Genomic DNA, 14,351 nt, shown 5'->3' with positions numbered 1-14,351 from the left:
TAACTACGAATAGTGCTAGTGTCTCCTCAAATATCGATTGACAACGATCGCGATCGTACGATTCATCGCGCAGCATATTTTGAAGCGAAGTGTCATTTAGTAGAAATTTCTACTGATACCACTATAATGCTTCATGATAAGCGTAATGCGAGATTATCGGGCTTCTTAAAAGTTATTTCTCGTCACATGGTCTAGACTTCAACGCGTCCCTTGGTACACGTCACTGCGCTCAATGCAGATGACGTCACCCAGTATAATGCTGTGATTTGTCGATTGACGATGAGTATCATCCTGTACTCATAATAGGAAGTAATCCAAGTCGCGAATTTATAATCATGAAATAACGTGCAACTTAGGTAAATAATCCAATTGTCACTAGTATTTCAAAATTAAAATTATCGCGTTACTTTTTCTCGCATAATTATTAATGTTAATTGAATTTTTTAATGAATAAAATTTTAATAACTAAATAATAATTATTAATTTCCACTTTCTCAGAAATTGTCAATTAGTTTTCTCTAGCTAGAACAACGTTTTCAAAAGTGAAAAGCTTTATTTTCACTAGTGTTCATATAACAGCTGAGAAACAAGCTGTCAAAATTGTACAACTTACACTAAGGCAACGTGCTCAGAAGCGCATGCTTGCTTGATGCCACTAGTGTCTCATCAAACAGTGCAAACTCGCATACAATTAGTCAGCATTTCAATACTTATTCAACGTGTTCGTTAAAGTCTGTTCACTAGTGTTTTAGTAAAATGAAGCAAAGATGTTCATTTCCTTTGCGTAGAAGCAACGTGTCTTTATTATAAATTACAATAAATACACTAGTGCTTCCTTAAATTGCGAGAATCTTACCTAATAATGTTTTTGAAATAATATTAAAAAAATCTAAATGATTAATAATAAATTAAGAAGTTTTTATAAAAGTCAAAATAAAAGATAAAAAAAAGTATATACAGTGCCGCTCAGCAGATTTTGCCCACCTTTGAGAATTTTACGCTTGGCGAAAAGTTTTATATTTCGGTTGCTAATAAAGATATAATAATGAGTGAGGACTTTTTTGAAAGCTTATATCTTCTACTTTTATGATATCTAAAACAGACATTAAAAAAAAAATTTTTTTATTGTTTAATTGCTCAAAATAAAAATCCAAAATTTCCGTTTTTTTTTGTAATTTTAAAATCGCTGCAGTTTTTAAACCAGTCATCACATTTTAATCGTTGATAAGCAATTTGAAAGCTAATTTTATCACCTTTAAAATGATTCCTTGTAAACTTTAATACGATAATTTGTAACAAAGATATGGACAATTGTTTAAAAAAACTGCACTTTTTTTCAACTAGTCATAACTCAAGAACGATTGATTTTTGAAAAAAATTGTTGAGAAGAAAAATGTGCCTTTTTATGTATAGCATTAGAAAAAAAATATTTAGACATAAAAAAAAAAATTTTTTTTTTTTGACATATTTTGATTTTTTTGAAAATCAGCACTTTTTGTAATTAGTAATAACTCGAGAACGGTTAGCTTTAGAAAAAAATTTTCAGGATAAAAAATTCCTATTTTTATATATAGAATTAGAAAAAAAATATTTCGAATTACAAAAAAAAAAAATTTTTTTTACATATTTCGAGTTTTTTTGAAAAACAAAATTTTTTAAATTACTAATAAGTCGAGTACGGTTAGCTTTTGACAAAAATTCTTAATATAAAAAATGTGTATTTTCATGTTTAGAATTGAGAAAAAAATATTACGAATTTTTTTCTAAAGCTAACCGTTTTCGACTTATTACTAATTACAAAAAGTGCTGATTTTCAAAAAAATCAAAATATGTCAAAAAAAAAAATTTTTTTTTATGTCTAAATATTTTTTTTCTAATGCTATACATAAAAAGGCACATTTTTCTTCTCAACCATTTTTTTCAAAAATCAATCGTTCTTGAGTTATGACTAGTTGAAAAAAAGTGCAGTTTTTTTAAACAATTGTCCATATCTTTGTTACAAATTATCGTATTAAAGTTTACAAGGAATCATTTTAAAGGTGATAAAATTAGCTTTCAAATGGCTTATCAACGATTAAAATGTGATAACTGGTTTAAAAACTGCAGCGATTTTAAAATTACAAAAAAAACGGAAATTTTGGATTTTTATTTTGAGCAATTAAACAATAAAAAAATTTTTTTTTTAATGTCTGTTTTAGATATCATAAAAGTAGAAGATATAAGCTTTCAAAAAAGTCCTCACTCATTATTATATCTTTATTAGCAACCGAAATATAAAACTTTTCGCCAAGCGTAAAATTCTCAAAGGTGGGCAAAATCTGCTGAGCGGCACTGTATATCATTCTTATAATGGGATTCAACGCGCCTCCCAGCTAATTCATCTACGCTAAATGCAGCTAGGGTTGCTGAGAATAATGCTAGTGTCTCTCAAAATTTTGATTGCCAATAATCATCGATCATACAATCGATCGCACACCTTTCATTGAAGCGAAGTAATAGTAGGCTTGAAATTACGCTGAAATCACTATAATGCCTCTTCGAAAACATAAGCGCGAAAGATTAAACTTTTCAAAAAGTTATTCTAGTCATGCGATTGAAATCTCAACGCATTCCTTAGTAAAAGTAATTACGCGAAATGCAAGAAACTTTACAGAGTACTTTGCTAGTGATTTTTCAGTTGACGATGAGTACATCTCGCACTCATTGAGTAACCTCAGTCAAGTAAATGATCGTCTCAAAAATTTTTATTGAAATTAAATTTAAATCATAACAAATGAAAATTTGTTATTTAAATCGAATAAACATGAAAAATAGTCATTAATACTCAAAAAAAAAATTTTAGATTAAAAATATGTTAGTTAAAAAGCGCCGCAAAATAATTAATAAATGTGCCATCCACATTGCAACCGTTTCGCTCAGGACCGAAGGTGTCTCTCTCAAATTGCTTTAACGTCTTATATTGCGTTTGGCCAGTAGAGATTTCACGCAGCAACTCCAAAAGCGAAAACGTACATAGCTTTTGCTCGGAATCCGAGACATAGCATTTAGACTCTAGCAGGGAACTCCCCTCTATCGCGTACAGTAGGACCGAGTATACCTTCGCGTGCGTCATTGCCTATAGCAAAGCCGACTACTTGCTTATCAGCAACAGCTGGCAAGTCTATGCGCAAGTGATAAAAGGGCTCGCATTGCCCTTAATGTCAAAATCGGAAAACAATTTGTCCGCGAGTTGTCTAAATAAACCTAAAATAAATGAAATAAAAACTATGTTTCACTATAATATTAACAAGTGAACCAATTACACAGGCACACAAAAAAAGTTGTCTGTTTCTTGAACTAGACATATATTTCCTATAGTATTTTGGCCCGCTAAAACCGAATCTGAGCTCAGAATTGCTCCATCACCCTCAGTTTTTTTTTAAATCGACCAAAATCACCCCTAAGCGGACAAATTCACACTTCGGAGACAAAAAATAAATCAACTTATTTTTTAAAAAAACCGAATTTTACATCTACGAAACTTTGCTCCACTAACTCAAAAACGAAGCCAGCATTGATCCAGCACCCCCTGAATTTTTTTAATCGAAAAAACTACCCCTAATCTGAAGAATCAAATTCAGGAGATAAAACAATAAAATAACTGATTAAAAAATTTTATAACAAGGTATTTTTACTCCAGCAAGGCAGAAACAAAGCCAGAAATGCTCCCTCATCCTCTAATTTTTTTTTAAATCGAAAGAACCACCCTTAAATAGAAAAATTCAAATTTAATAAGTAAAAAATATTAAATTACCGGTTTCTTTAAAAACAGAACCTTACATGTATGTAGTTTTGCTCTACTAACTCAAAAAAAGCCAGCATTGATCGATCACCCTCTGAATTTTTTTAATCAAAAAAACTACCCTTAATCTGAAGAATCAATCTTAGGAGGTAAAACAATAAAATAACTGATTAAAAAAGTTTATAACAAGGTATTTTTACTCCAGCAATGCGGAAACAAAGCCAGAAATGCTCCCTCACCCTCTAAAATTTTTTTAAACCGAAAAAACCATCAAAGAATCAAACTTAGGAGGTAATACAATATAATTATATTGTATTACCTCCTAAGTTTGATTCTTCAGATTAAGGGTAGTTTTTTTGATTAAAAAAATTCAGAGGGTGATGGATCAATGCTGGCTTTATTTTTTCGAGTTAGAAGAGCAAAACTACATACATGTAAGGTTCTGTTTTTAAAAAAACCTGTAATTTAATATTTTTTACTTATTAAATTTGAATTTTTCTATTTAAGGGTGGTTTTTTCGATTTAAAAAAATTTAGAGGGTGAGGGAGCATTTCTGGCTTTGCTGGAGTAAAAATACCTGGTTATAAAATTTTTAAATCAGTTATTTTATTGTTTTACCTCCTGAATTTGATTCTTCAGATTAGGGGTAGTTTTTTCGATTTAAAAAAATTCAGGGGGTGCTGGATCAATGCTGGCTTTGTTTTTGAGTTAGTGGAGCAAAGTTTCGTAGATGTAAAATTCGGTTTTTTAAAAAAATAAGTTGATTTATTTTTTATCTCCGAAGTGTGAATTTGTCCGTTTAAGGGTGGTTTTGGTCGATTTAAAGAAAAACTGAGGGTGATGGAGCAATTCTGGGCTCAGATTCGATTTTAGCGGGCCAAAATACTATAGGAAATATATGTCTAGTTCAAGAAACAGACAACTTTTTTTTTGTGTGCCTGTGTTATTTTATAGCTGATGTGCAGCTAAGCCAAGCGCGCATTATTTTTATGAAAATTGAAAGTCAAAATGACTATTTGCATGAAAAAAAGAGATGATGCTTATCACTTAGATAAGACGCATTGAAGCGTCATTCGTGATCTTTATCTCCAATGAATTGTTAATTGATCAACGCGCATTAAACGATACTCTCATCGTGCTTCTTATAAATTAGCGTTTATTATTAAAAAAAAAGTATTTTTGTACGACGAATAATAAAATTTAATAATGATTAAATAGTGTCGTCAAGTTTTCGATATAAAAAAAATCAGTAGATTAACTACCGAAAGTAGCGTAACATGAAATAGCTTCTCCACCATCCGCGTTCGCGTTACACGCACCAACGCAATGATCGTCAAAGTTGCTACCAGTAAACTAGCCGCTTACCTTGAATTGGTTTTGAGAACACCTGAAGGAAGAATGATTCCCATCAACCGCGCTATCTCGAGGTTAGTTTCTTGGAAACCAAGGTCATGTGCGTTTCTTCATCACCTGAATGCAAGGATCTACAACACTATTCATTCCTTATTTACGGTTCACAACACCATGATATGCTGAAGATGCCCGACCAGACATTCAAGGCTCCAGCGAATCCATTGGTATCGATATAAGGAAAACGACTTCTTGTTTCAATTATCTACACCACGATTCATACTAGTGCTATCACAATATGCACGAATTTGATGTGTCAACGCGTGCTACCTGCGTTCTGCACATAAAGATGAGAACGATTTACTGTGCTCGTAATTACATTCGCATAATTTTCGATTCGAAGGCAAAATGATGTTTCATCCGCAGCATCACTATCGATGGTCCATATGGCTTGGCGTATCACAAACACGAGCATGCCTATTCTCTGGACGTTTACGCTTCCCTCAGTCATAATCTGACATATACCTCGCCGTCGTCTCCAACGTTCGAGGATGTCTATCTTCCGAGTACGCAGAAATATTCCGAACTCTGTGCAATCCACAACGATCAAGGATGACAGCTGGCCATCTTCAGAGACTGGGTTAACGCTCATGACATGGTTGATAAGAAACTATTCGTTTTCCCACCAACATGGAAAAATTAAACCAACAATTCGCAAGAAGCCACTCCAGATAATGAATCATCGTTTCCTAGACAATAGATTTGTTTTCACGTGCTTCGTTAAATTCGCGCTATTACGATATTTTCTTTTGGTTAAAATTCTAACAAAGACATTTTTATTTCGACAACATTTTCCAACGTTTCTTTCAAGCGCAATATTATTTGTAGCAAGTCACTACCTCGTTCGAATAAGCACATATTGTATACGACACTACTTAGAGAATAATAACTAGAATTAATTCTTTGAGCAGTTGCGAACCAATTATCAAAACAATTAAACTTTAATTTAATTTCATGATATGATCTAATGATTAAAAAAAACTTTATTTTATTAATAATTTTCCTTTTGTATTCTATTTAGCAAAATGCTTTTACTATTGAGACGAGTAAATACCAGGTTAGATTTCTATCTATAAAGGAAACAATTGATCGAGCTTGGACAAACCACCGGTAACTGCAATTTAGAAGGGGAGAATTGTAACGATCCATATCGTTTTCTATCTCCTCGGATAAATATGCAGTTCCCGGCTGTTTCCCTACTTCCTAATTTCTCGCGCCAGCCGTAAGCCTCAAGTCTACGACACTATTGGTGGTTAACCGAATCATATATTCAGGTGTCATCGTGCCATATACGAAGGATGTCATGGGTCACGATGACGATCGCGGTCGATCCTCTCATTAGAGAGAAGCGAGACTTCTTACCGTAGAAGCACCTTCCGTCGCGATTTTCCGCGCGTAATCGATGCGCTGCGTCGCATCTTTGTAAATTGTTGTATACTCGCATTTCATTTTATTAAATGTTTTGTTTGTTCAATATAATATTTTGTTTATTTTGTGTTCACACATCCCTAGGATTATCCTTCAGGAACTCCGATGTGCGCCACAGCGATTCAACGATCTGCGAACTGGTAAGTTCGATCAATCGATTTTTATTTGTCATCTGGATGGACTCGTCTCGGATCAATTGCACGCAGCTGCTCATTTAACTGCGTCGTAAGTCGAATCGCCTTTTTTAAGTTTTTGATTTCGCTCAATTTATTTCTTTCGGCTATCGCGAGCCGAACCTCCACTTTCTATTTAATTTAAAATATCTAAAGTCTTCCGAAATTCGTTACAACCCTTAAATTAATTTGTCTATCCTTTAAACTCGAGAAAATTGGAAAACTTGTGATAATGGAGGAAAAATGAACATTCATTACTGTTTAATTTTTAATCAAATTTATTTTTTTATCTTTCATCTACTTTGTTTGTTTGTCCAAGCACTGAATGCGTTTGTCCAACCCTTAGATTATATTGTCTACTCATTAAAATCGAGAATTTTGAAAATCTAACTTCAAATTCGTCATCAGCGACCCAAAAAACCCCTAGATACCAAGTTTGAAGTAAATCCATCAATTTTTACAAAATTCGTCCGTCATATTGGAGCCGCCATTTTGAATTTTGAAAATCTAACTTCAAATTCGTCATCAGCGACCCAAAAAACCCCTATATACCAAGTTTGAAGTAAATCCATCAATTTTTTAAAAAAATAGCCTACCTCTCAAAATCCGACAGGTTTTTGGAGGTTAGAAAAAAATCCTGACGTGATGGAGCAAAACGGACTTCGGATTCGTGTTCAGCGCGTCAAAATACATAGGAAATGACTAGTCTGGTCTGCCGCGCACGACACTTTTTTTGTGGGGCTGTGTTATTTATTTATAAAATATATTTGCATATAAACTTAAAGTAGTGCTTCTACAATATTATGGTAATAATTTTGTACACAAAAAGTAATTATAAATACGTTTAATTTGTATTTAGAAAATTCAGTCCTATTCAATTTGAAGTATTAAGAAAATGTCAAATTTGACAGCTGTAAATTATAATTTTAATTATATAATTATTTTAGTACCGTTGATATGATATTTCATCATGTTAGTATGCACTTGAAAATATAAAGAATATTTAGAAATTAGTTTCAATTAAAAATATTTTATATTATACTATTTATCTGAAAATGAAAATTAATATCCTCGAAAATTAGTGCAACCTCGATCACTGGTGCAGTTACCTTAAATACCATTTTTTGCTATACATAGTTTTTTTGTGAAAAAATTCCAGCTTTCTAATAAAAAAATAAAAACAAGAAAAAATGTTCCCAAATGGATTAAAAACATAGAATAATACTTAATTTTGTATATAATGTCACTCAAAAAGTCAAAACTTTAACCCCTGATAGCATTTCTTTATTTCATTTTTTTCATTTAAAATTATTTGCTGACGTTTCACTAACATGTGTAATTTTTATTGAATTAAGGATTTAGTGTATTAATAGTGGCAAACCATTTTTATTTTTTAATTACTATTGGAATAGACTGTTAAATTTTAAATCAGTTAAATTGTAAAATTTTAACTAAAATCATAAACAATTTTAAAAAATCATTTTCTTTTAAATAACGAAATAATTCAATTTAAAATTTTTGATGAAACATTTTATGTTATACTTAAATAATAAATAGTAGTAGTGATGAAACCGTAGAGGAAGAAGATCAAGAAGAAGAACAAGAAGAAGATGATGAAGAAGAAGAAGACGAAGAAGAACAATTTTTGCAGGAACCTATAGAACAGGTGGAATAAAATGAAATCGCGTATCAACCACCGCTACAACCACCACCTCCTTTGGATATAAATGATGAAATGAAAAGGTCTCTTAAGAATGCTTTTTTACAAACCAATTTAAAGCATACCCAAATCAATCAACTGCTCCAGACGTTGAGAGTATACCCATTTCAATTTCACTTTCTTCCTCAAGATGCGAGAACAATTTTACGCACTCCTACTACAATTGCCAATGGAGTAATTCGACCTATAGCAGGAGGCGAATATTTACACGTTGGCTTAAAATTAACCCTAAAAAAGAAACTTTATCAGATTCCTGTAGATTTGTTACCTGACAGAATTGAAATAGATTTTAGTACTGACGGAGCTAAACTTAACAAAGGATTAAAACAATTTTGGCCAATACAATATAGAATTTTAAATATCGGGGATAAAAGACCTTTAATAGCAGGAATCTTTCTTGGGGACAGTAAGCCACTGAATATTTTTGAACAATTTATCCGAGAAATCATTAGTGTACGTGACATTGGTATTGTCATTCATGGTAGAAGAATTTTTTTAAGGATTCGTTGCTTCATCGCAGATGCATCAGCAAGGGCGCTTTGTTTAAATCATGCTGGGCATAATTCAAGTAAGCCATGCTCCAAATGCATAGTCGAAGGTTACCGTTACATGGATCGAGAGATTTTTGAAGGAATTAAGCATCAATTGCGAACCAACGAAAATTATCGCAACATGATAGACGAAGACCATCATCTAGGGGCAACACCTCTGGCCGAGGTACTGGATTTAGTGACACAAGTGCCATTTGAAGCAATGCATCTTTTATGGCTTGGAAATGTAAAAAAGGAAATATCGGCAAACATCATTGGAAAGTTTAATGTCCGAAGAATGTCTGGCAGAAAGTTGGAAATTCTTGACTCCCGAATGGAACAGCTTTCGTTGTACTGTCCATCCGACTTCAACCGACGACCCAACAAAAGGAGTGCTTTTCGGAAATTCTCGGAGACTTAGAGTCGTTCAGTGCTTTTGATTACAAAAACAATATGCCAGAATTTCGTAAAATGATTCGCAAACCACATCTTGTTTTACAACAGTATTACAAAAGGACAAAAGAATTAAACGACTTAACTCTCACGCCTCCAGTTCAAAATAACCCAATACGTGCAACATTACCTCATGCAGAAGGCCCGGTTCCTGAGAATATTCCTGCCAACATATGTCGTCAATTTCAAAAGTTGGAGATTAGGGAAGTCACATTTGCCACGAATTTGCGTGACAGCTGTTGCAGTCTTCAAGATACAAGAATAGGGATCATAAGGAACATTCTAAAAGTAGAAGAAGAAATTTTCTTCATTTTTGAATCTTTTCAAAGGAAAGAACCACTTTACCACATTGGAGTCACATCAGATGTTGTTGGTGTATATAGTTGCTCGGATTTGTCAAATGTAATTGAAGCTATACCGTTAAATGAGATTAAAGATAAGTGCTACAGAATGCCATGTTGGAATCACGTTGAAGGACAAGAAGAGCGGCCGTTAGAAAATCAATGGATTTGCTGTACATTGCTCAACCGAGATGCAATACCTCAAAATTAAATTTTTTTTCCAAAATGGTTACTTGATGAAGTTAGATGTAAGTTTATATTTGGAATAAATTGATACTTAAGCAGCTTGCATAGGTGATAGAGGTGTGCATTAGAAGCCCAAAAACTCGGATCGGGTTAGGCTGAATATTTTTCGGGTCAAATCGAGCTGAAGCTATTCAAAAGTGTCCGGCTACCGGAAAAAATCGGGCACCTGGAAGTATTTAGAATTCATTCTTGTTTTCAGGTAGGTAACCAAAATTCATTCGAATTATTGAAAGCACTTAGCTTCTAAAAAATTATGCTTTTTTCAAAAATTTTCAGGATTGGATGTATTGAAAAAGTTCAAACACAACTCGTGTAGCATTTTAGTACTAAAAGTCTCATATATTTTTTAATAATTAAAGGCAATTAAGTTTTAAAAAGTAATAAATTTCAAATACCTGAAACTATTCAGGTACCCGAAAATTTTATGAAACCGAATGTGTTTAAGTACCCAAATATATTCAGGTTTTTGAAGAAGCTCGACCCGAAAATAGAAAAGCCCGAATTTATCGGGTCAAGTTTCGAGTTTCGGGCTTCTTGCACACCTGTAATAAATGCACTTTTTGGTTCCAACTAGCGTAGTCGACACTTATTTCTTCTTCTTCTTTTTTGACACTTATTTTCAAATGTCAAAATTAAAATTTCTCTGCTTTTTAATATTAACTCCATATATTTTGAGATTCGAGGTTTTTTCAAGTCGACTTTATTCAATTCGAGATTTTCGCTCATGCTTTTTTTAGATTGGCTCCCCTGGCGGATTTGATTCACCTAAATTCGACCCAGCTGGGGCGAATCTAAGTCGAATTTAGGTAATTATCAAAAAAAAGCTTTAAATTGATGAAAATTTATAAAAATTAGTATTGTGAGGTTAAATGAACATTTATAAAGTTAATTTTTGTAAGAATTTTAATTATTAACGTGATAAATAATAAATAATCACTTGATATGTGCAAGTGGTAACTGTAGAATTTTAACTCGTTGTCAGTTTTCATAATATTTTCAAGAAATTAGTGTAAAATGTGTGAAAAAATAATTTATATTTAATAAAAATTGCAAATTTTATTAAATTATTTTATTATTTATCGAGCACAGTTTAAAATAATTGCAATTTAATTTTAAAAAAAAAGTTTTCTTAAAACTGATAAGAACTCTACTGTACCGACAGCAAGAGGATATTTTCAGATAAGTAAAGTTATTGTAGCGTGTAGTTTTGTTGTGACTAAAAGATGTCGCTTTAGTTTCTATAGTGATCAGATATAAGATAGAACAGAGATGAATATTCATGAATATTTGATCATGAGATTCGATGTTCCTGTCTGATCACTATAGAAACTAAAGCGACATCTTTTAGTCACAACAAAACTACACGCTACAATAACTTTACTTATCTGAAAATATCCTCTTGCTGTCGGTACAGTAGAGTTCTTATCAGTTTTAAGAAAACTTTTTTTTTAAAAATTAAATTGCAATTATTTTAAACTGCGCTCGATAAATAATAAAATAATTTAATAAAATTTGCAATTTCTATTAAATATAAATTATTTTTTCACACATTTTACACTAATTTCTTGAAAATATTATGAAAACTGACAAGGAGTTAAAATATACAGTTACCACTTGCACATATCAAGTGATTATTTATTATTTATCACGTTAATAATTAAAATTCTTACAAAAATTAACTTTATAAATGTTCATTTAACCTCACAATACTAATTTTTATAAATTTTCATCAATTTAAAGTTTTTTTTTTTAATTACCTAAATTCGACTTAGATTCGCCCCAGCTGGGTCGAATTTAGGTAAATCAAATCCGCCAGGGTCTAAATAAAAATTTTTTAAATGTAAAAATTATTATTTGTTTTGAGTAATTTAGTAATAAATCAACTTTAATTAATGAAATTAAATCAAAAATGCGCGTCAGTAACTAAAATTGACTACAGCTTTATCTTTCTTAGTTCATATTTTCATATGCGAGGATGTCTTTCTATGTCAATTCAACATGCTTAATGCTATATGTTAATTCGAGATTTTTCAATAATCGATTATTTTAAATTCGAGATTTTCGCTCATGTTCTTTTTTAGATAGGATAGATTTTTATCAAAAACATTTTCTGCACGTGTGTCTTACATTAAGGATTTCAGGGTTTCTACAGAAACTAAAAAACCTGGAATACCTGAAAATGTCATGGATTTTCAAAAAAGGTCTAAAAAACCTGAAAATGTCATTGAAATTACCAAAAAACACATCTCAAAAAATTTGAATTTATTTTCTTACTTGAAACACTGTCTTCTGAAAAATTAAAAACTTAATAATATTTAGACTTTTTTAAAAAATTGAATAAAATAAATTTGAGTTTTCAAAAATATTCTTCTATTAAAAAAATAAGTTCAAATTTTTCCAAATTTTTTGGTAAAATTTTATGTTATATATCGTTATTTTAAAAATTATTCAAATTTTAATGACACATTGAAAATAAGTCTTTTTTATAAGTATTTAAATAATATATTCAAAAAATAACTTTTCCTGGGTTTCATTCTTCTCTCAATTTTTTCAGCTTTTAAAAAATAAAGAAAAAAAAATTTTAATTTCCATAAATTTTATATTTTAATGTTTTTTTATGTCATACTATTTAATATAATCATTAATATTGTAAGTGCTAATAAAATAACCTGAAACAGAATTTGTTGTAAAGTTTACCAAAAGTTTTATAGAAAACTTATTTTCGCATGTAAGGAGCTATTTACTATTAGATCTTATATCTATTTTCCTTGTATATATTACATGAAATGGTGTATGATTGGCTTGGTTGTTTTAATAATATTTAAAGTAGAAGGAATTTTAATTCGCTTTTAATCATTATGTAGACCATGGCAAGTACCAGCAAAACAGAAAAGCCCAAAATGTTTTCTAAAACTGAAGTCAGAGTATCAAGTACGGAAGACGCATTAAAACTGCGAAGAATATTTTATCCACTTCCGACGATGAGCCACCTCCGAAGAAGACGAAACCATCATCATTAAATGAAAAAATTAATAAATTAAAAGTATTAGCACAAAAATTGGAGTTAAGAAATGCAACAACTTTGTGAGTAAATTTTAATTTATTTTATTATGTATAGAAACAAAATAACATGTTTTGTGAAGATAAAATAGTCACCCTTACGAAATCTTAGTATTTCATTGTTATTTTTCATATATAATTGCGCCATTAATCTAAAATTAAAAAAGCAGTCATTTTATGACTGTCAAATAATATTATTGAATAACAATCTTTTATTCACACTAAATAATTATTATAATTAATTAATTAATTATAATTATTCATAATAATTTATTGGATTTCTAAATTATCACTTCAAAATTATTTATTATTACGTTTATTTCGTACGTTACCTTATTTACTGTCTACTTGTAAAAGAATGTGACATATAAACATCTTAATTTCAAACTTTCTAAATTATCTTTTCATATTTTTGCGTAACTGTGTTGCTCCAATTGCCATTAGCCTATAAAATAGATACAGATAAATAACAGTGAATATTTTATTCGTCATTTTATTTGCCTAAATAATTATCCTCACATAATTTTTTATCAAAAAAAATTATATCAAACTTTAATATTTCTTTTAGGTCACAAGGAAATAAATTTTTCAGTGATCCTAACTCAAAACCTGGAACCAGTTTTGACAATTTTTCACAGGTACAGGTCTCTCAAAGTTCATCACACCAATCAAGTCAGATAACTAAACTAACTAACCCTACGCTCTATTTATCATCAACCCATTAAAAAAAAAATAAGTGTAATTTTTCCTTTCTTAAAAAAAGAGTGCGAGATTAACCCAATAACTCGAAAGTATCGAATAACTTGAATGAGAAACGTTCTCTGATTAGTTAACGCGAAAGAGCGTGCGAAACTTCAAATTTAAGTAATTGCAAAACAAACTAAACTAAACTACAGAAAACTTCTACAGCCGAATCTCTCATTTAGAAAAAATGTTGATCAGAAGTTTATTTTGCGAAACAATATCAAAATTTGCGAAAATCGTTGAAATTTAACGTTTTTTCCAAAAATTCAGTATCAGATGAAAAACATCTTGCTAGAAAAGAATCATTCGACAATATTTAGGTTCAATTTTTACTCCTAATCAGGAGAAAAATTAGGCTAAGATAACTAATTTTCCTTAATTTTTTCAAAATCATGTCATGATTTATATGAACTAAAATTCCAATATAAAAAAGATAAATAAGGTGATTCTTTCATTAAACATTAA

At 30.8% G+C, this 14,351-nt stretch overlaps 1 protein-coding gene across 1 annotated transcript; it reads left to right on the top strand.

Annotated features, from left to right (window-relative positions):
* The first annotated feature begins 9,345 nt into the window (after nt 1–9,345).
* Nucleotides 9,346–14,194, top strand: LOC127290343 (uncharacterized). Its single transcript, XM_051318843.1, has 3 exons — nt 9,346–10,084; nt 12,947–13,166; nt 13,711–14,194. The coding sequence occupies exon 1, from the start codon at nt 9,496–9,498 to the stop codon at nt 10,045–10,047; it is 552 nt and encodes a 183-aa protein (XP_051174800.1). The 5' UTR covers nt 9,346–9,495; the 3' UTR covers nt 10,048–10,084; nt 12,947–13,166; nt 13,711–14,194.
* Nucleotides 14,195–14,351: the final 157 nt, after the last annotated feature.

This window comes from Leptopilina boulardi, unplaced genomic scaffold, assembly GCF_019393585.1.
Source record: "Leptopilina boulardi isolate dan_hultmark-lab unplaced genomic scaffold, ZJU_Lbou_2.1 LbouV2_60, whole genome shotgun sequence".
Classification (NCBI taxonomy): Eukaryota; Metazoa; Arthropoda; class Insecta; order Hymenoptera; family Figitidae; genus Leptopilina; species Leptopilina boulardi.
This window is presented reverse-complemented; position numbering and strand designations above follow the sequence as displayed.

Bases quoted from the DNA above. Each gene is read 5' to 3' on its own strand.
- LOC127290343 (XM_051318843.1), top strand. From the start codon at position 9,496: ATGCCAGAATTTCGTAAAATGATTCGCAAACCACATCTTGTTTTACAA.